The 21414-nt window shown below is 34.3% G+C and overlaps 1 protein-coding gene across 3 annotated transcripts in view; it reads right to left on the bottom strand.

The window, feature by feature from the left end:
* The window catches only part of LOC118901982 (activating transcription factor 7 interacting protein), a 117108-nt gene that overhangs the window by 63760 nt on the left and 31934 nt on the right, over positions 1–21414 (bottom strand). For 2 of the 3 annotated variants that reach the window (XM_036865822.1, XM_036865821.1), the window contains exon 2: positions 2444–3993. In XM_036865822.1, coding sequence (XP_036721717.1) covers positions 2444–3986 — 1543 coding nt within the window. In that variant the 5' untranslated portion in view covers positions 3987–3993. Of the gene's footprint in view, positions 1–2443; positions 3994–15701; positions 15740–21414 lie in introns of those variants that run through there. The other variant, XM_036865823.1, reaches the window with a different exon arrangement.

Below are 21414 nucleotides of genomic sequence, written 5' to 3'. Positions count from 1 at the left end.
GCCAGACTTATAATCCTGTGTTCTGAAAACATTAAAAATTAGTTAAGAATAAAGAATCTGAAGAAAGTAATACCTCAGCAGATGAACAACAGCAAATATGACATGTAACAGATTCTACTACCATATAAACAGAACAGAGAACAGTTTAAGAACCAATGAAGAAACCATACTTCAACTTACAATACATAAAATCTCCTTTGGGTCAGGGGACAGAAAATGAAAGTTCAGTTACCAGCTAAGAAATTAAATCTATCACTAAACCTACTCTAACAGCATACAATCAAATAAAAGTCTAAAAGTAACCAAAAATAAACCGAACTCTGAATTTTCAAAGTATACAATAGGGATGGCTTAATATTCATCTTTCTGCATTTAACAGCACTGGGTGGGAGGGATGGTCTCCAATCTCCAAGATTCTGACATAAAGGTAAAATGTATAAACTCATTAAATAATTAAGCTTCAATTTGCTATGACTTTCTTATACACACTACCAAAAGATTTTTTTAAGGACTTACCCCAATATTACTCTCTATAGTCTTACTGAAAAATCAGTGAAGTTCTCCTTAAACATTGTTATTTATTACCTTTCCAAAATGTAAATTTCATCGTGTCATTCTTCTCTGCTTGAAATCATTCAATGGTTCCCCGGTGTTAGTATGTTTTAGCATTGTAAGCAAGGTCCTCCGTAACACTCTTCTCTTATATTACCAATTAATTAATTCTACAAACATTTACTGAGCACTAACTGTGACCCAAGCATTATTTTGGCCTGATTATGATGGCTCAAAGCAGGGGTGATAGCAGTGAAGATGGTATGAAGAGACTACATTCTAGATCTATTCTGAAAGTAGCACCAACAGGATTTCCTGACAGATTGGATATGGACTGTGAACGAAAAAAATAAGAATGGCTCCAAGATTTCTGGCCTGAGCAAGTAGTATGGAGCTGCAATTAAAAGGGATTATCTTCATTAAAACCCTATGTTACACAGAGAGTGAAAGGAAAGTGCTTCCCTGAATACATCTATATTCTCATAAAGTTACTCTCCTCTAAACTCCCAGCATACCAATTTAACATTACTACTGTATTCACAACCATGTATTTAATGGCTTGCAATTTAATTCTTGTCAGAATCCTCAGGGCAAGTAATAAACTTTATCTTTAAATCCCCAAGCCAAGAAGAGCTTGGCCTTTCTATATATACAGGTTTAATAAATGAATGAATGCTCCTTGGAAATGAAGTCATTTTTTAATAAGAAAAAGTTTCTATCTCCAAAAGTGGGTCTGATATATTGGGCGGGGGGGGGGGGGCAGGGAATCCTCTGTGTCTTCTAGGCTTTTTTTCTTTGAACAAACTAAAAACCAGATGTTGTGTTTCTTATTACAAGGTCATTCCACTCACAGGGCTCTAAGGCTAAGAGAATGTGACACGATGGGAACATAAAGGTATTCACATCAGTCTGAAAGTAACTGAGAAAGTTTCACATAGGAATGATGTTTGAGTTTGACCATGAAAGCAAAGTAGGATTTTTCTCATTCGCTCTTTTTTCTCTAGTAATAATAAAAGAGATGGAAAAGACAGGCATTGACCAAATCATGAAATTTATATAGCTTTTATATAAGGAGTTTGAAATTACCCTAAAAGTATTGGGTTGGCCAAAAAGTTTGTTCAGTTCTAAGTAAAAATAAAGGACACATTTTTCATTTTCACCAATAATTTTATTGAACAGTGTATTCACTAACCAAACTAACTTTTTGGCCAACCCAATAATAGTGATCTAATGAAAGAGAGGAACACAATCAAAGAAAAGAGATTTAAGTTATTGAGAGATCATTCAGAAAATGAGGGGAATACGTTAGGTAGAATCAAGAAGGCTTAGGAAGCAAATGGATAAAGTCTTTATCAAACATATAATTAGACCTCTAGGTTTTTGGCTTCCAGCAATGGTGGTGCCATTCCTTGGACAAAGAATATTAAAAGAATCAGATTTCAACTGGAAAATTAATTGTAAAATGGAATTTATTACACTTGAAGCAAATAAACTAGTAGGCTTTTAGATTCAAAGTTATTTGGTTGCTAAGCGATAGCATGAACAATTGCTAGGATTTTGATCAATTATGTACTGGAAATTGTTATATCATGGTGTTATACTGGTCCATCTTATCTCTATTCCCAGTCTATAAGTCCCTTACGGGCAAGTGCAAAATTTTCTACTTATTTTATCTCCCTTCTCAGCACTTCACACAATGCTGCTCTCAGAGTGGTTCTCTGTAATTCTAAATTCTGTGAAGTTAAGAACCTATGAAGTTAAGAGATCATTCTAGTCACCATCATTCTCAACTTTCTCTGTAACTAAAAGAAATTTAAACTTTAAGAGAATGTTTTACTAAGCAGTTTATCAAAGCTAATCAAAATCTTTAGAATTTAAATAATATGCTAACCTGGAGAGCATGTCTCATTTTGTGATACAACTTCAGACTCATCCTTTTCACCCGAAATATCCTCTTCATCAGAGAGGACCAAAAAGGCTTCTTTTGGCAAACTCTCACTACTTTCTTGTTTAGATGGTGAACCAAAAGAACCTTCCATCTTTTCTTCCAAATCTGGATTTGTCTCATCAATTGGAAGGAGAGAAGCTTTAGAAAAGCAAGTAAGTTCATCTTCAGCAGGTGCAAGCTTTTCCAAAATAGGAATGATTTCATCTGTCTCCATAGAATCTGTATTTTCTAAGACATTCTCATTTTTGTCATCTTTTATAACATTTTCACTAATGGTTTCTGCAAGGTCTGCAGAATTTTCTTCTTCAGTCTTTTCACTTTGGTCAATCTCAATACTGCTAGATATAGCTTCCTCTCCAAGAGCAGATTCTGTGATAGCATCTTCTTCTACCTTCTTTTCAGGAGACACCTCTGAACAAATAATTGTATCATCTGTTTCTAGAGCTTCTGCATCAACATCAACATTACTATCAGCTTTATTTTTCTCATCAAATGGGAAAATTTGATCTAACTTTTCATCATCTCCATTTTTTTCAAGAAAATCATCACCTTTATTGCTACTAGGCTCTGTACTATCAGTTTCAGGAACTGGTTCACAAACTGGTACAGAACTTGGTTCAACAGTGGGATCAAAGACTGACTCAGAAGTTGGTTCATCAGAAGTTGATTCATCAGAGGCTGGATCACCAGAGGCCGAATCACCAGAAGCTGGATCACCAGAAGGCAGATCACCAGAGCCTGGATCATCAGAGGCTAGTGATTCAAAAGCATGATCACCAGAGGCTGGATCATCAGATGCTGAATCACTGGAGACCAGTTCAGTGGAGACCGATTCACCAGGGACCGGTTCACCAGGGACTGGTTCCTTGGAGACCAGTTCATCAGAGACTGGCTCACTGGAGACCGGTTCACTGGAGACCATTTCACTGGAGACCAGTTCATCAGAGGCAAGATCACCAGAGACAGGATCAACAGAAGCAGGATCACCAGAGGTGGGATCACCAGAGGTTACTGCTTCAGAGGCCAAGTCTCCAGAGGCAGAATCTCCAGATACCAGACCTCTAGCAGCTAGCGCACCAGAGGCTGTATCACCAGAAGATGGTTCAGCAGTCAGTTTAGAGGCTAGTTCATGAGTTATATTATTAGGAGACAAAGGTTCACACTTTAAATCATCATCCTGCTTGTTTTTTACATTAACATTTAAGGTAGAGGGTGTTTCTTTCCATTCTGATTTACTTTTTTCCGGGTCAAAACAAAGCTCTTCAATGCCATTCACCTCTTCCTTGTCATTAATATAATCCATATTTTCCAAAGGTGAGGTTGGGTCCAAGTCTCCATTTTCATGGTTGCCATTTAATAGCTTGACATCAGTTTTCAACAGTTCTTCTTTGACCTTGTACACTGCTTCAAGTTGTTGACGATCACTCACTCGCATTGTTTTTCGAGCCTTAAAGACTTTTTTCTGAGGTTCTTCTATACTATCCATTTTGAATCTTTAAAAAGAGAAAGAGAAAGATAGAGTTTAACAATTGAAACCGAAGCCACCTAATTACAGACTTACTGCAAACTGATCTTCTAAGCAAGCAGACCTTTATGTAATTTTGAAATAATTACATATAGAAAGCATAATGATCTTTGCTGTGTGTTAATTTTCATATTTATTGAATTTATATAATATAAAATTGATAATAGATACAGTTCACAGGAGATCAATTACTAGGCAGTATTAGGAAAAAAGTGACTAATTTCTAGTTTTCATTCTCAGTAAGCTAATGGATTCACAGTGTCTGGAGGAGATAGCATTAAAAAAAATACATGAAATAAAAAAGTAGCTGTCAAAGGAAATATAAAAGTATTAAGAGAATGAAAGCAGTAGGGGAATGGGAGAGAGGTATAGAGATAAGGGGAAAAAAAGAAGGGAGAATTAAGGAACATAAGGAAAGATTACATTTGCAACCATGAATATCTAAATTAACAACTGTAAACACATTAATAAGAGGTTACTATCAAGACAGTGAAAAGACACAACAGAAGGAAATACAGTCAACCCTTGAACAACAGAGGTTTGAACTTCATGGGTCCTCTTAAACTTGGAATTTTTTCAATAAATACGTACTACAGTACTACCTGAACCACAGTTGGTTTAATCTGTGGATGCGAAGGGACAACTATAAAGTTATACGAGGATTTTCAACTGTGCGGATGGTCGGCCCCCCCTTAACCCCCACACTTTTCAAGGGTCAACTGTATTTATTATATATTTGCAAGTAATGTATCTGATAAGAGACTTGCATCTGGAAAATACAGAATATAAAATATTGTTGCAGTTGAAAAATAACAACAAAAAAACCAATTTAAAAATGGGCAAAGGACTTGAACAGACATTTCTCTAAAAGATACACCAATAGCCAATAAGCAAGAAACATGAAAAGATGCTCAACATCATTTAGTCACCAGAGAAATGCAAATCAAAACAAAATGAGATAACAGCTCACACACACCAGGATGGCTATATCAAAGAAAATAATGAATGTTGGCAAGAATGTGGGCAAATTGAAACTCTCCTGCAATGGCAATGGGATTGTAATATGGTGCAACTGCTTTGGGAAAACAGTCTGGCAGTTCCTCAACATGCTAAACATTAATCATTAATTTTTAATCTTTCCCTTTTTTTGTAAGTGTATCCATATAAAGCTATAAATTTCCCTCTAAGCACTGTTTTAGCTGCATCTTACATTTTAATGTGTCATATTTTTCATTGTTGTTCTATTAAAATATTTTCTAATTTCCACTGTGATTTCTTCTTTAATCTGTGAGTTATTTAAAAGTATGTTTCTTTAAAAGGTAATACACTATGACCATGTGAAGCTCATTAAAAAAATACAAGGTCAATTTCATATTAAAAAATCAAGCAATGTAGATTTACGAGTGAGTCACGAAGCATTATAGCTTTATTTTAGGCCCAACCAAGATGTCCACTTGATAAAAATACATTGCAGCCCTAAGCCCTAATTCCTCAAATTGTGACCTTATTTGAATAGGGTCTTTGCAGAGATAATCAAGTTAAAATAAGGTCTTTAGGGTGGGCCCTAATTCTGTATGATCAGTGGCCATATAAAAAGGGGAAAATCTGGACACAGACACACACACACACAAACACACACACACACACAAACACACACACACACACACACACACACACGGGAGAACGCTGCATGAAAAATACAGCTGGGAGAGAGTGTGGAACAGACCCTTCCTTAGCTTCCTCAGTGGGGGCATGGCCCTGTCAACACCTTGATTTCAGACTTCTAACTTCCAGAAATGTAAGACAATACATTTCTGTTATTTAAGAAAAAAAATTTTTTTAAAGCAGTGTGATTTACCACATAAACAGAATAGAGGATGAAAATAAACAACAGATCATCTCAACAGACACAGAACATTCATTCATTTGACAAAATTCAACACTGACTCATAATTAAACTCTCAGAAATCTAACAGAAGGAAACAACTCAAATCTAATAAAGATTATCTACAAAGAAAACTGCAGATATCATACTTAATGGTAAAATAAGATCAGAACTAAGATAAGGATATTCTCTATCATTGTTTCTGTGCTAACATCTGGTCAGTGCAGTAAGGCAAACAAAAGATTTGGTCCTAGAGAAAGACAATGTTGCCAGTCTATAGTGGAATAAAACAAACGTCCTTAAAGGACTAAGATATACGGAATCAAGAATATTAATTTTACATTGGATATTCACTTAACATCACCATTACCAGTAGGAATGATGTTAGGATATAGTTGCTTTGGTTGGAGAAGGGAAAAAAGCAGCCTCTGAAGTCTGGGAACTTACCTAAGGCTCAAAGCTCAGTGTTGTTATAAACTGATTTGATGCTTATAGCTAAATCATGTTGGACATAAAACGACCTCACCATTCAAATTAGACAAGGTCACTGTGCAACCCAGCATCCCGTAAAATACTAAACATCTCCCTCTCTGACTAAATAAGTGATAGCTACACTTTTTTATCAATTGCAGCTTTATCCTCGCTGTAGTTTGTCCTCCCTATAGATAACAGTTACTGAGATACACAAGCATAGAATTGCCCCTGCTTTCTGACAGCACCTAATACAGAGTAAGGCTCTACTGCCTCAAACCACCCCCACCCCCACCAAAACCCAACTATACTATAACTGAATCCTTTACCAGGTTTTTTTCTAACATCCTCCTACTGATATGCCTCGCTGTTTCCCCATGGTGAACATTCTCTCTCACTGCAACAAATAATAAACCCAACTTGTTCAATTACAGGTGTGTTCCCGGTGTTCCACTGTTCCTCTAGCTGAAAGGCATAAAACTATGGCCCAGCCTATTTGCTGGAGGCCAATAAAGCCTGAGAACCAACCATTTTGTCACAGTACTTCTAGACTGTGGTATAAAATCTGCATTCATTCTCTCACTTTAAGCCATTTACTTATAATTCTTGGTCTTTCTAGGTTTTTAATTTAAATTATGGAGCTGAGTGAAACTATTTACAGAAATTACCTTAAAATTGAGAAGAAACGTCAATGCAAAATTATCATAGGCACTATTTTAAGGGTTATTAACTGCAGCTAAAATTTAAACTTCAAAATTTTTCCCACCTACCATCCATTCGAAACTCACACTAACTGAAAAATTTTCTGCAAAGATACAATGCAAATTTTGTAGTCACTTTTCCTTGCTGACTCCAAACATACAAAAGGATTAAATTTACAGTACAAGGCGTATGGTTACCCTTTAAATATTTTCAAACACTGAACTGCAATTCTTTTGGACTTTGACCTCATAACAGCCACATTTCTCAACTACTATGCATAAGTGGCAGTTATTGCCAGTTGCATTAAAAGCAAACATTCCTCTTTTCTAAAAAAAAGTATATTTTCATAATTTTTAGTAATCCCATTAAGAACATGAACTCTGCAAACAGAAACATGGATTTGAATTCTAGCTCTCCGATATACTATGTGACAGAGGGCAAGTTACCTAGCATTTCAATGTTTAGTTTCAGCCACCTTAAAAAGGGAATATCAGTACCTGACCCAGAGGTTGTAATAATGATTAAATGAGATTCTATACATTAAGCACCTAGAAGGTAGTAAGCACTCAATAAATGTTATTATCATAATTGTCCATGTATATTCAGAATGGTTTTAGGCATAAACTAGAGAATCTGAAACAAATTTCTCTTAAATACTTCTGGGATTTTGTATATGAATTAGAAAATGCAACATGCAAACATCACATTCAATGTTAATTGCCACCACCAAGTAACATTTAATAAAAATAAATGTTATCAAAGCAAGCTGGTTTTATCAACAAAACTGCCATTCAATTCTACACTAAAGGACTACCTATACAAAGAATTACAGAATAACTACCATCTATACCCACAAGGGTGCACACTACAGCCATTTACAAGATTTTTTATGGGTTCTAAGTATAATGAATAACAGACAAAGCAATAAGGAAGTAGCATGAACAACCAGTTCAAACTAGTTCAGCCATATCTATGCAAACCAATCAACAGTTAAGTTTTTAAAAATCTATTTTGCATGAGCAATGTATATTTAAGAAAGACACACATTAGAGAAGGGTGTGTTTACCTGAAAACAAGCCTCCATGACTGTATTACCGGGACAAAACATTTCTAAAGATCATTTTAAATACTATCATCTGGAACTGAGACGCCATTCACAAAACTATTTGACAAAAGAAATACTACTTTTTTAGGTGGCAACACTAGAATCATGAAGCTCTCACAAGACTGTAATTTATTTTCACAGGAAAAAGCATTTATATTTTACAGCAGAAAATGTCTGCCATATCTAGCAGTGAATGTGTAAAACGTGATGAACTACTTTCTCCTGAAAACATTTTTTCATGAGGAAGACAGTAAGAAAAAAGTGTTTTTGGGTCCTTACTCTATATATTCAGATTCAAGAACTCTAGGGAAATACTATCACTATAAAAAAAAAAAAATCTTTTTCTACAGCATTAACAAGGATTTCACCTTTACTAAAGGAATTTATATTTAAATAACCAAGAAGGGTGTGTTACCTGCAAATAAGTCTCTATGGCTTGGAATTTTTTTTTGAAATTTGTGTAAATTATTTTTAAGTAAAGCCCAATGAGCCTCTTCTTAAGTGAAACCATTATTTTCTTCTCTGCTTCATCCCCCTCCACCCACTCCTTTACACTCTTCTTTCTAGCAAAGAGATTAAGCTATAAAACAACAAAGGGAAGTATTACCAAAAGCTGCAATGTCTTAGCCTACAATCTGCCTGCTCAAAAAGCTCAAGAATTTAAGTGGCTATTCAAGAGCTGGTCACAAGCTCAGCCAATCAGTAGCCAGCATTCTGATTCCTGCCCAGCAACAGGAGACAGACAATAAGGTCAGAAAAACATAGTTAAAACCTGGATTCACAACACTTCAGTGAGGTTCTTTGTCTGATAAAAGTAATCTAGAACATAATTGCATAAAATTCTAAGTCCATAAATATACATTAAATATACCATATAAATAAATTAAAATAAGATAAAAGGTATAAATCTTATTTATTTTCATTTAAAGAATGTTTCCAGAAATATAAATCCATTCCCTACCTGGGGAATGAGTCAAACATGGACAATGCATAACAAGAACATACTTTTCTACACAATGGGTTAGAATCTGCAAAATTCAAATGTAAATTTCTTTTTAAAATTCCATAGTCCTTAATGTTTATAAAACATTTATACTAAAAATCCAGCAAAACCTTAAATCCAAACAACTAACAAGATTATTTTCATACCCACCTACCTCTATTGTTACAGATTTCCAATTCCAAAAATTAATTGTGTTCTGGATCCAAAGGTTTACTATGGATAGCATTATAAAGTGTTTTGTTGTCTACTGCACTTATTTAGTTTGATTCATCTAATGAAATTAAAATGTGATTCTTGATAACCTGTATTAAGTGTTGTAAGTACAATTACTACATTCTTTTCTCCTTAACTGCCCTTGGCAGCAGGTTACAAAAAGGTTATGAGCTCTTCCCTTTTGAAGAAATAAAGCAAATGTGTGTATTACATAGTAAATACTCATGTAAATTGAAGGGAAATTTTTCCTATATTACATCATTCTACAGTCCTTTAAATGTAAAATTATAAAATAAAAATAGGAAATCTGTCATCAGAATTTTTTTTTCTCAAATTTACTACCTATAAAATTTTCTTAGTAATAAACAAGTTTTTTAAATAAACCTCATTTTTTTCTCCTTCAATTACAGAAAAACCCTGTAATTTTTCAAACACACCCAAGAGGGAGCTTGCTGCAGCCATACTCTCAGTTTATATAATCTCCCCACAGGAAAAATAAATCAGCAGCTGCTTGAATGCTTCAGTCCTGTGAGAGAACTGAAATTCACTGTCTGATTGGCTCAAAGCCGTAGTTGCCTAAACCAATCAGACATCAGCAACACGTACCTTGCCCGGCAACAAGGGAAGCAGATGAGGGCAAGTGCTCTACCAAGAATCCAAACGGTGTGAAATTAAAGGTGAATGATGAAATTGACACATATTCGTAATATACCCCCAGATTCTTTGCTTCAATAACAGGTCTATGGTCGGGTTTTTCAGAGTAAATAAACAAGGATCTATACTACTGCTTTCCAAGAACTGCCTTAACAAAACAATAGTTAAGTACCAGGACTGTTGGGTCAAAACGCGCACACACACATAAAACACTATGTTAATTCAAAGTATGGATACTTGATGAAGTATATTTAAAAATAAAACTTCAGCAAAAATTTGCAAAATGTTAAGCAAAGCTATTTAAGTGGACTTGACACTTCTTTGACACAGTTACTCCAATTAAATTCATGCTGTTAACTGACATTAGTATAACATTATTCTGAATAATGGGATGCTGAAAATAATTTTTATTCAGATCTGAGTTTCTGTTAAATGGCTTAAATAAATATTAGTCAATAGGCTTGACTAATAATGGCTTACTCCTAAATAATCACTTTATGCTGAGGATTCCTAGCCTCTAGAGGCTCTGCTACTGAGTTCTTTAAGAATCCCATTGTCAGTTGAGAACTGTGTGATTTTACTTTGCACTCCTAAATTTTACTTGAGAATTCTGCAATAGTCCTGGAAATAAAACCATAAAGAATAATCAGTGTGTTCCACAGTAAATGTTAATAATCTGCGTACTGTTTACTGCCCATTAATGAAGACTGGTGAAACTGCTAGTGCAGTGATTCATCCTCTTGATACTTATCTGCTCAAATTTAGTATACAGACTTGCTAAATTTTTCTCTTAAATACTGGATATCTTGTCATCTGTCAATAACTATTTTTCTAAAACTGTAGTAAAACAAAATCACTACTTCTGTTAAAATTCCCGCAAAGATTTTCATCTTGTTTCCAAACTTCTCTCTCCCAGCCACTCACAAAGCACTGGCAATATTTACTTGAGGATCCAGAGTCCCTTATAGTTCACAATTCTTCATTTCTACTATGCTATGGTTCTTCTCTCACGTGCATAAAAACACTGTCAATGGCTATTCCTACCACACTTTAAAAAACGTTATTAATTGGTGAAATCTGTTCCTTACCTAATACTCACAAATTCAGTAAAGTATTGAATGTTCATAATATTTGACACAACAAATAACCCCTTCTGCCTGTCATCAAGCTAATGATATAAAAATATGTAATGGAATATCCCCTAGGAAACAGGGAGTTTGCTTTACCAACAATTCCTTGGACAAAGCAGGAGCAAATCAATACTGGTTATGCACATTAAACCAGAATGGTCACTACAGTCTAACTTCTTGTATTCACTGATATTGATCTTTTGAGAAATTCTAAGGTAGTCTACATGAAAAAATGCAAGATACCTTAAAATCACTTCTCCAAGTGCATTCTGGGGATCATTCTGTTATACAGGCAAAGTCAAATTAATTGACCTGATCCAACAAATGCAATTTTAGAACACACTTACCAAATTACACCCCCTTAGATAATTAGCCAGTTATCCATCAGAGCCCTACCCACTAGCTTATCCCACTCACCAAATTCCACCAGCAATGAGTAAAGTTACAGAAGGCCATGTATTTTATTTCCTCAGGAATTTAAGAACCACTTGTCCAAAATTTTTCACACTTTACCTGGGTGAATTAAAACACTCAGAATGATTTAGGACAAGTTGAAAGATGTAAATCCTTCAAATGCCAGGAAACAGCTCTTACTTTTCTTATTGACCCAACCTAAGGAGAAAGAACGGAGAGCTTACTTTCTGTGTCAGTCAGCTTTCACTAGGTGATAATGCAGTATGAAAAAAAAATTTTTATTGGCTAATAACTAAGATTCTTCTTCATTCTAAGTCATAGGCTGAAGGAGCAGCAACTGTTCCCCCACCCCCTGCAATTCCAGGTCTTGTGGCAGAGAAAAAATCCACAATGACAGAACCATACAGTACACAATGGTTTTAAAGCTTTTTCTTAGACATAGTACACACTACTTTCACTCACATTCCATTGGCTAAAGCCAAGTTAGACATTAAGAGGGTAGAGAAGAAAAAAGCTCTCATGGGGAAAGATTTCATGTCACATGGCAAGAGGCAGGGATATATAATCTTACCAGAACAAGAATAACAGTGAACTATATAATCTACCACACCTCAAAAATACATAATTATAAAATCTTAGCACAACAAAGATTTCTAAACTAACAAAACTGAATCTACTCCATGTTCCAGCATTACCATAACAGTTGTCATAGGATAAATCACCGAAACTCTCTAGATTTCACGTCGCTCAACTGTAAAACTGAGGTTAGACCAGATGGTTGCTAAGTTTGATTCTAGCTCAAATTTTGTATTATTTTACTAATGTCTAGCTATACTGATGCTCTTTTATAATTAATTTCTCATTATGAAATACAGTGAACATGCAAGATATAAAGTCTGATATAATGAATGTATGTGTACCCATTATCCAGATAAATTAAAAACAAAGCCCTCTGTATAACACTACCAGATAGCATGCTCCTCCTTCCCCATCCCCAACTCCTTAACACAAAGATAAGCATAATCTTGAATTTGATGTTTATTATTCCCAGGCATACCTTATACTTTTTCTATATTATAAATTCCCCTTTTCATTAATGAAACAACACACCTTAAAGGGATAAAAGGAACTGACATTTATCAAGGGGTAATTATATGTCAGGCCCTAAACCAAGGCATATTCTTTTCCCATTTATTTAAGTGACAGGTTATACAAATTCAACTTTACATCTGAATTAATACATCAATAACCATGCTGCTATCATTCATTCCATTACACAGATAATAATTAACTTAGTAAGGTCAACAGATACCCAATTTCAGCATGGAGTTGTCTTCATTGCATATGAACCTTTCTTATGCATTTCATCCTTTAAATTTTGCAACCAGGGAGTGTTCTAGCATTCAAAATGCTAAGCGATAAACTATACTGTATTTACCACAATTTTCTTCTCTATCTCTTTGAAAATGGAAGAGTCATTTAATATAATTGCTAAGGCCCATCCACACAGTAAATGAGTTCTGACAGTACACACTCAATTTCACCACCCTGCAGACAGGTTCATATATTAGCTCCAACAGTATTACCAAGAGCTTCTTAAACATTCAAGTATCTTTTTAAAAGTAACTTTTCATTAAGTCATCCAAGCAAATAACAACAGAACTCACTCAACAAACCAGAGAGGGTTTCCTCAATCTGATACAGAGCATCTAAGAAAAACCCACAGCTAACATCATACTTGATAGTGAAAGACAGAAAGCTTTCACCCTAAGATCAAAAACAAGACAAAATGTCTGCTCTTAGCACTTCTATTTGGCACTGACTAGAGGTTCTAGCCAGGACAATTAGGCAAGAAAACGAAATAAAGGTCATGCACCTTGAAAACAAAAAAGTGAAACTACCTCAACTTGCAGATGATAAAATCCTGTACATAGAAAATCCTAAGGAATCCACTAAAAATTGTATCAGAACCAGTAAATGAGTCTAGATAGAAGGTTGCAAGACATAAGATCAAGATATTAAAAAAACTGTTGTATTTGTATACACTTGCAATGAACAATTTAAGAATGAAATTAAGAAAACAATTCCATTTACAATAGCATCAAAAATAATAAATTTAATAAAAAGTACAAAACTTAATACTCTAAAAAACTACAAAACATTGAAGAAATTAAAGAAGACCTAAATAAACAGAAAGATACCTTAACCTCTTGAATCAAAAGTCTTAATATTAACATGTCACTACTCTCGAAACTGATCTACTGATTCAAGGCAAAGCCTTGGCTAGGGTTGAGGGTTGGGGTAGAAATGAGGAATGGCTGCTAAAGCGTACAGGATTTCTTTATAATGTAATAAAAATGTTCTAAAATTAATCGTGGTGATGGTGGCACAACTGTGTGAATATTTCAAAAACCACTGAGTTATATACTTTAAACGGGTGAATTGTATGGTATGTGAACTACATCTCAATAAACCTGTTATTTTTTTTAAAATAGCAAAACTAGAGTTGAGTATTTTTTCATTTATTTTTAACCTATGACTTTCACTGAGTCACACTTTCAAGATGGACAAAACAACTATACCAAAAGAACTGAGTACCGGTTCCTACTTTAGGGAATTTACATTTCTAGGCCAACAAGTATATGTGTAATTATACTAGTGATAAAAGGCAATATACAGAAAATAACAGCAATCCTGTTCTCCATGTGTTCATCTTAGATAAGCCAATTACTTTTTTTCCCTTTCCTAAACGGGACATAATTCTAGGATACGTTTATCTCACAGGATGGTAATAATGGGCATGAGATACTCATATAAAAGAACAAAACAAATTGTATCAACAAAAACAGTACTGAGCATGGTGCAAATGAACGCTCCAGGTACATATACGAATAAAGTCTTCTACACACGGAAAAGGCAATTAACCATCTTTACCAAAAGGACTAGGAAGTCTTAAGTGAAGCAGGACCATTCCCTTTTATTATAAACTGGCACTATAACCAAAAGGCCTTACACGTAATTAATGATAATATTTATAAATGAGGTATACTTACTGAACTTTCTGGAGTTACATAAAGCTTTGTCACATTTTATCAATACTGTCTTTATTCAATATGAACTGTCTTGCCACTGTATTTACCAGTACTTTACATGTATCTTTCTAGAAATAATTATTAGGGGAGGTAATGGGGGGATGGGTGAAACAGGTGAAAGGGATCAAGAGGTACAAACTACAAGTTACAAAATAAATAAGTCACAGGGAAGTAATGTCACAGCACAGAGAATATAGTCAATAATATTGTAATCACTTTGGTGTGCAACATATAATAATATCGAATCATATGTTTTACACCTGAAATATATAAAATTGTAAGTCAACTATACTTCAATATTTTTAAAAAAGAAATAATTAGTATAAATTGACTGAAATACCTATGTTTAATGGAACACTTTCGCACAACTCATCATGTATTTAGCATAAGATTAATACATTTTAAGTGTCCAAGCTACGTTGTCAGAAAACATCTTAAAATATGCTGGTATCATTATGACGTACTTCAGAGGTCATTTAACAAAAGAACAAAAAATAAAGTAAGTAGCCTGGAATAGTATTTATGAGCTATACAGTGTCTGGCATATAGTATACACTTACTTAGTAAATACTGACTAAAAGAATAATAGGCTATATACATACAATTAAAATCAAAAATAATTCTTAAGCGAAAAAACTAAATTATTCTTTATAAAGCAAAGGTAGTAATCTAGAATATTTCTGACAGAATTGCAAACTAACATGCTGGCATGTTCAAATACAGCAGGTTTACATACAGAGGTCAATCTTCCTTTGAGGAGTCAGAATGCTTACTTACTAACAAAAAGTAACATATGCCTACTTATACAAAATGCTGCCTCTGACAGGATGCAATACATAGCACCATTAAAATTAATCTAATCTGACATGAGAGACATTTTTCAAGGCTCATAAAACTTGTTTAGATAGTTGATTTTACATTTCAAAAACTAAAATACCGTTTTGAAAGAAATCTACTTCTGCTTATTACTACATAATGATGAAAATCCTCTAAAATAATAAACATACCCCAAAGGAAAACCCCTGCAGCCATCTTATCAGTTCTCTCACTGCAACAGAAACTGAAATACAATTTGCATAGTCACTGTGGTTGGCTAAAGAGAGCAGGTTCATGTAACCAATCAGAAAGCTAGAAACTGGGCAATCATAAGGGGAGAAATTTTTAATCTGCCCGGCAACAGCCTAAAAATAGAAACAATATGCTAGTATGAATCCCAGAATAGATGTGACTATAAGAGCAAAACCACAAGCAAAAACACTTTACTTTCTTGGGGAAAAAAGATGTACCTTGCATTTCATCATCTAGAATATTAAACTTGCAACTTTTTCTTACTAAGTGGCAATTAAAGAAAAATGAATGCTAAGCTAAATTAATGGGCCACTTTCAAGTTACATGCCATTATCCATATTATTTTACTTATATACATATGTGTGTGCATGTACATATATATTTAAGTGTTCTTTTTTCAGGAGAAAAATTAAGCACTTTAATCATAGTTCTTACCTCTCTAAACCTCTAAAAATCTCTCAAAATCTGAACACCACTGCATTTTTTTCTAACACTTTTCCCCTGCAATCATTTGAGAATCTTACTTAAGGGTAAAAGACTATTTACTGTGTATTAAAAATACAAAGATTAAATAATCTATCAAAGCAGATCTCTAAATAGGGTGGGGATTATGCCTTATTTATTTCTGACACAAACTTGTTCCAACATACAGTAGTGTCTTCCACATGGTAGACATTCAATAATCGTTTCCTCAATCAAAGTAAAACAATTCCTGTCAGTGAGGAAAACAAACCATCTTATTGTATATGTCAAGTAAAAGTTAAACCTGTACAGAAATATATAATCTGTAAAATACTGCTATCTTTGGTTTTTCAATTTTGTCTAATGTGGGATAATATTAAAGTTGACAACACGTGACTTTTCTTATTCTGTCACCCAAATAAAAGAATGTTTTTCATCATTCTAACTTTCCAACCTAATTATGCTTAGTATGCATGTTTCCTTGTACATAACAAATTTACTTTAGAGAAATTTTAATTCCTAAAGATGGCAAACAATGTGCAGTCTAATGTAATAACTATGAAGATTACGGGCTACTGAGGAATGACCAAATTTAAAAATAAATAAATAAAAAGAAAGTAAAGAGAAAAGGAAAAGGAAAAAGAAAGGAAAAAAAACTTTTTAATTTCAAAAATTTAAATTATAGCTGCTGAAATGAAAGGCTGGTTAGACAATCAAACCATAGTAAAACAAATGCTATTTATCAAATTTCATGTTCTGTATACTTCTTAAATCAAACCCTCCATCAGTATGTTTTAGTGATGTGGTAAATTAACTTTAAAATGTTCTCTTTGGTCAAAAAATGAATTCATATATTTGATACTAGGAAAGTCTTAAAAAGTTCATTATGAAAATTACGTGTAAAGGACTTATTTTAATAAAGCTTAGAAACAATGTCTCTAAAACATATAAGAACGCAGAACAATTTTAAGTAACAAAAAGAGCTCCTGTGAAGGATGAAGAAACATCAAATGAGCAATCTATTGAGTAGTATAACCTTTTAATCTAGACATTTAAGGATAGCTAGATTTTAAAATTAAGTTTAACCATGCCTTTAAAAACATAAATACTATTATTTTAAACATTGGTCTGAATGAAAAGTAACTTAGCTTATTGTCTTCACTTTTCTTAACGTTGTATTCACATGTGACTTGGATATACAGATCTAACTACAACTGTATTCACATCTTTAAGATAACGTAAATATTATATGTACACAGATCTTGTTTACTTATCTGAACAAATAAACTATGATCCTCATCACAAAGGAAAGTAGTATGAATTAACCTATGAGTTACAATTAGTGGGGGAGAATATAGCAAATGGGTCAAAATTTGATAACAAGGCACAAGAAGTGGGAAAAAGTATTTTATAATTCCAGATATGTAAGTCAAATATCACTTTAGATATACATCTCAGCACTTCATATTTTCTTAGGTATTATTTAAAGCAGTTATAATACTTTTTAGTTTTACTTACACTAGCCAGTTTCATTTCAAGAGAACAGAAAAAGCGTGAGGTTTGCAGAATATTATTCAAAGTAAACATTTTATCACACACCAATCGGAATTTTGGGGGGACTGAATAATCAATGGCACCCTAGTGTTAAAAATTAGTACAGCAACTAAAATGCCCTGGACAAGTTTAGATACGTTCCAGAAACATCACCCTCCATTCTCTTCCCCATCTGTAGACCCTCCCCTCCAACAACCCACAGGAATTTAAAATGTCAGCTGAGAACCAGATGTTCTGTGGCCCTAGCCTACGGGTACAGAAGTCTAACTTTAGTAACAAATATAACTAAACTAAAAGAAGAAACCTAATCTTCTTTCATATCCCAGAGGAAACTCAAATTCTTCTTTGTACCTATAATTTTTCTCTTCTGTAGCAAAGCAATATTGCTAGTATGTTATCCCTTTGCAGCTCTAACTAAAATTCTATTTACCACAACTTTTTGAGCTGATCTTATCTGCAAATCTGTATCTTTCTTCAGTTAGAATTTACGGGAAAAAAAGTTATGCTTTTGGTAACAAGATCTCTCCTGGGCATACAACTCAGAATGGACCAGCACCCCTCCAGGGAGCAAAAAAAGAAAAATTACATTCCCAGTCTGAAATCTTTCTGGCAAACAATGAATGAGAATATAATCTACTTGCTCCAGGCAAATGTTCCTAAAAAGCTGAGTTAATACAGGTTGGGCTATCAGAAGCTAGTATCAAATGTTTGTGATGTATTTTAAGAAAATACAGAGTTCCTATACCCAAAACCAAGGATTATCACTTTGTTTCCTCTTTCAGAACCTAAAAAAATCTGCAGATCTGACCAAAAAACACTATACTTTGGAAACTCTCTTAGCCTCTCTCCTCTTAACCATCAGACCAAATGAGCTGACGTTTTCCACCCATTCTATGAACATACAATTGATAACCACAAGCATACTGAGATCTCATGTTCTTCTACTCTCATCTAAATCTGTTCATATTAATTGTGCTTGTTACTGAATTCAGTTGTATGTTTCTAATTTAAATTACAGAATACAATTAAACTTCGTATAAACTGATGAAACATGAGTGCAAAAAAAAAAAAAGAGCTGTTAGATCTGTATCAGTAAGAGAATAATGCAGAAAAAACACAGATTGGAGAGATTTGGGTTAGGCAAATCATTTAAAATCTTTAGGTCTAAAGTTTTCCATCTGGAATAAATGGAAAACAAATTAGAAGACCTGAGAGAATACTTATATTTTGATTCTTAAATAAAATTTTAATAAATTCCACTCTAAAATCCACTGCTCTACTGAGAAATGGCAAAGATAGCTTGGTGTATTCATGCATTTATCAAATGCCTACATGGTCACTATTATAGGACAATTTTTAATACACTAAAGAAACAATGTGATTAAAAGTATAAAAATATAGCCAAAATTTAAGTGTTACAACATGTAGATTTTAACATAAATGTGGGAAAAAAATATAGGCAGTAATACTATGTGTGGTAATCTTTCCACGTGAATGACCATGAAACTTAGAAGTACTCTATTTTCCATTAACTGCCATCTCTCCAATATAGACTATTTAATCCTAATAATCAAAAAAAGGCTTTCAGATGTGTGATTACAAATAAGACCTCTACAGAGCCCTTACTTTCTTCCTGATAGGGTTAGTACACCCAAGTTTTATGAGCCAGATTTCTAAAAACTGACTCTGCATAAAGAATAACTCAAATTTAAATGGGAAGGAAAAAGAGTATGCCTTTCTTACCAATCTCAATTTCAATTGCACTTCTGCTCATAACCCTATTTATAATTCAGTTAGTTACATCCACAAGACTTCACAAGTAGTTGCTAAGAAACAGCAACATGCTGAGTTTCAGGGCTATTGGAAATCTGGCTGTCTGCCACATTAAAATATTTAACTGAGCCTAGAGCCTCCAGAATTTAAAAAAGAAGAAAGGAAAGAAAGGGAAAAGAAAGGGGGTGGGGGATAAAAAAAAGCCCAAAGAAATACAATGATAAATGCAATACGCCACCAAGCTCTTTTCAAGGGTTCACAAATTCAGAATCAAAGACCTTATTTTGGTATTTCCAAATATTTGTTATATTTCTCTAGGAAATTTTTTATCATCTTTTAAATGTTGGAATAAAGACTCTGAAGCTATTCTACTGGAGAACAGAAGACATGTGATTAGCCACGTCACTGTTAATGGCATAACAACTGACTCAATAATATACTGTGCAAAGAATAGCCCCAGTCTGTAGGAAAATGAATGAGACTTCCTATGCTAGATCTTGAAGGCCCAGAGACAAAAAACTATACATTCTCATCGAAGTACTCTATCCCTGTAGGCCTGGTTAAATACTAAATGAAGAGAAATTTTCTACCCCAAACTGCACTGTTTTTCCATTTTAAACACCTCTAATAATTAAAAAATTAAGCATATTCAGAAATGTATTAACAACCTAAAAATTAACTGTCATTTTTCAACAGAACCTGAAAAGGCATTGAATATGTTTCAAGACTCATTTACTGACAAAAATGAAAATTAAGAACATAAAGATTGCTCCTTCAGCTGATAGTGGCTACTTCAAACCAACAGGAAACTTCACATTTAGTAGTAAAACACCATAGGCATTTCCACTAAAGGCAAAAACAAAAGTGTAATACTATATTCACACATTTATTGTTCTAGAAATCCTGACCAAAGCAGTAAGAGCTCAAACAAAAAAGATACAAAGAAGAAAACATTTAATTCAGAATAGCAAGAAAAAAAGGTATCTAGAAACATTAATATATAAGAAAAAGATTCACGAAGCCGTGAAAATATGTGAAATATTAGAACTACGTTGGGTATATGACTCAATGTAGAAAAATCTCAAAGGCACAGAAAAGTACTACAGGCAACCACACGTTTTGAGAAATACATGAAAGATAAAAAACATGGCGGGGTTGCACCCCGGACCTTCCCAGCCGGCCCTTCCTTCCCTCCTCCACTCGCCCGGTCTTCTGTGAGTGCTGATCTGCTGATCTTCAGATCTTCCGAGCACGCCGGGCGCGGCACTCAGTCGGGGTGCCTCGCACGTGCCGGCGGGCGGCAGGGGGCCAGCTCCGGGCTGCGCCACCGAATAGGCGGGGCTCGTGGCCCGGGGTTGGGAGGCGCCACCGAATAGGCGGGGCTCGTGGCCCGGCGTTGGGAGGCGGGCCTACTGCGCAGCCGCAGTGGCAGAGGAGCCGCTCCCATTTAAAAAAAAAAAAGCATAGTGATACGGAATTAGTTCCCAGAATAAAAAAGAACATCTATTAGTGAATAAAAAGGACAAAAAAATTCAAAAGAAAAGTAAAAAAAGAATCAAACAAGTAACTCATTAAAAAAAGTTAGAAAAAATGTTCAACTTCAAAATAATCAGGGAAAGACAAAACAAAGAGAAAATACATTTTTTTTTTTTTACATCAGATTGGCAACTACTTATTGTTAGCAATGAGTAGCATCATACACAGCTGGTAGAAGACTTCACTGTCATAACTATTTTCAGGGGCAAATAAGCAGGAACTGTGCATCACTTTGACACACCAAAGGCACTTTGAGATATGTATATTAAATACACTAATAATATGTTTTAAAAAGGTAATGTATCAGGATACCTACTGCTGCACTGT

This window comes from Balaenoptera musculus, chromosome 10, assembly GCF_009873245.2.
Source record: "Balaenoptera musculus isolate JJ_BM4_2016_0621 chromosome 10, mBalMus1.pri.v3, whole genome shotgun sequence".
Taxonomy (NCBI): Eukaryota; Metazoa; Chordata; class Mammalia; order Artiodactyla; family Balaenopteridae; genus Balaenoptera; species Balaenoptera musculus.
Note: the sequence above shows the minus strand (reverse complement) of the source record. Positions and strands in the feature narration are given on the sequence as shown.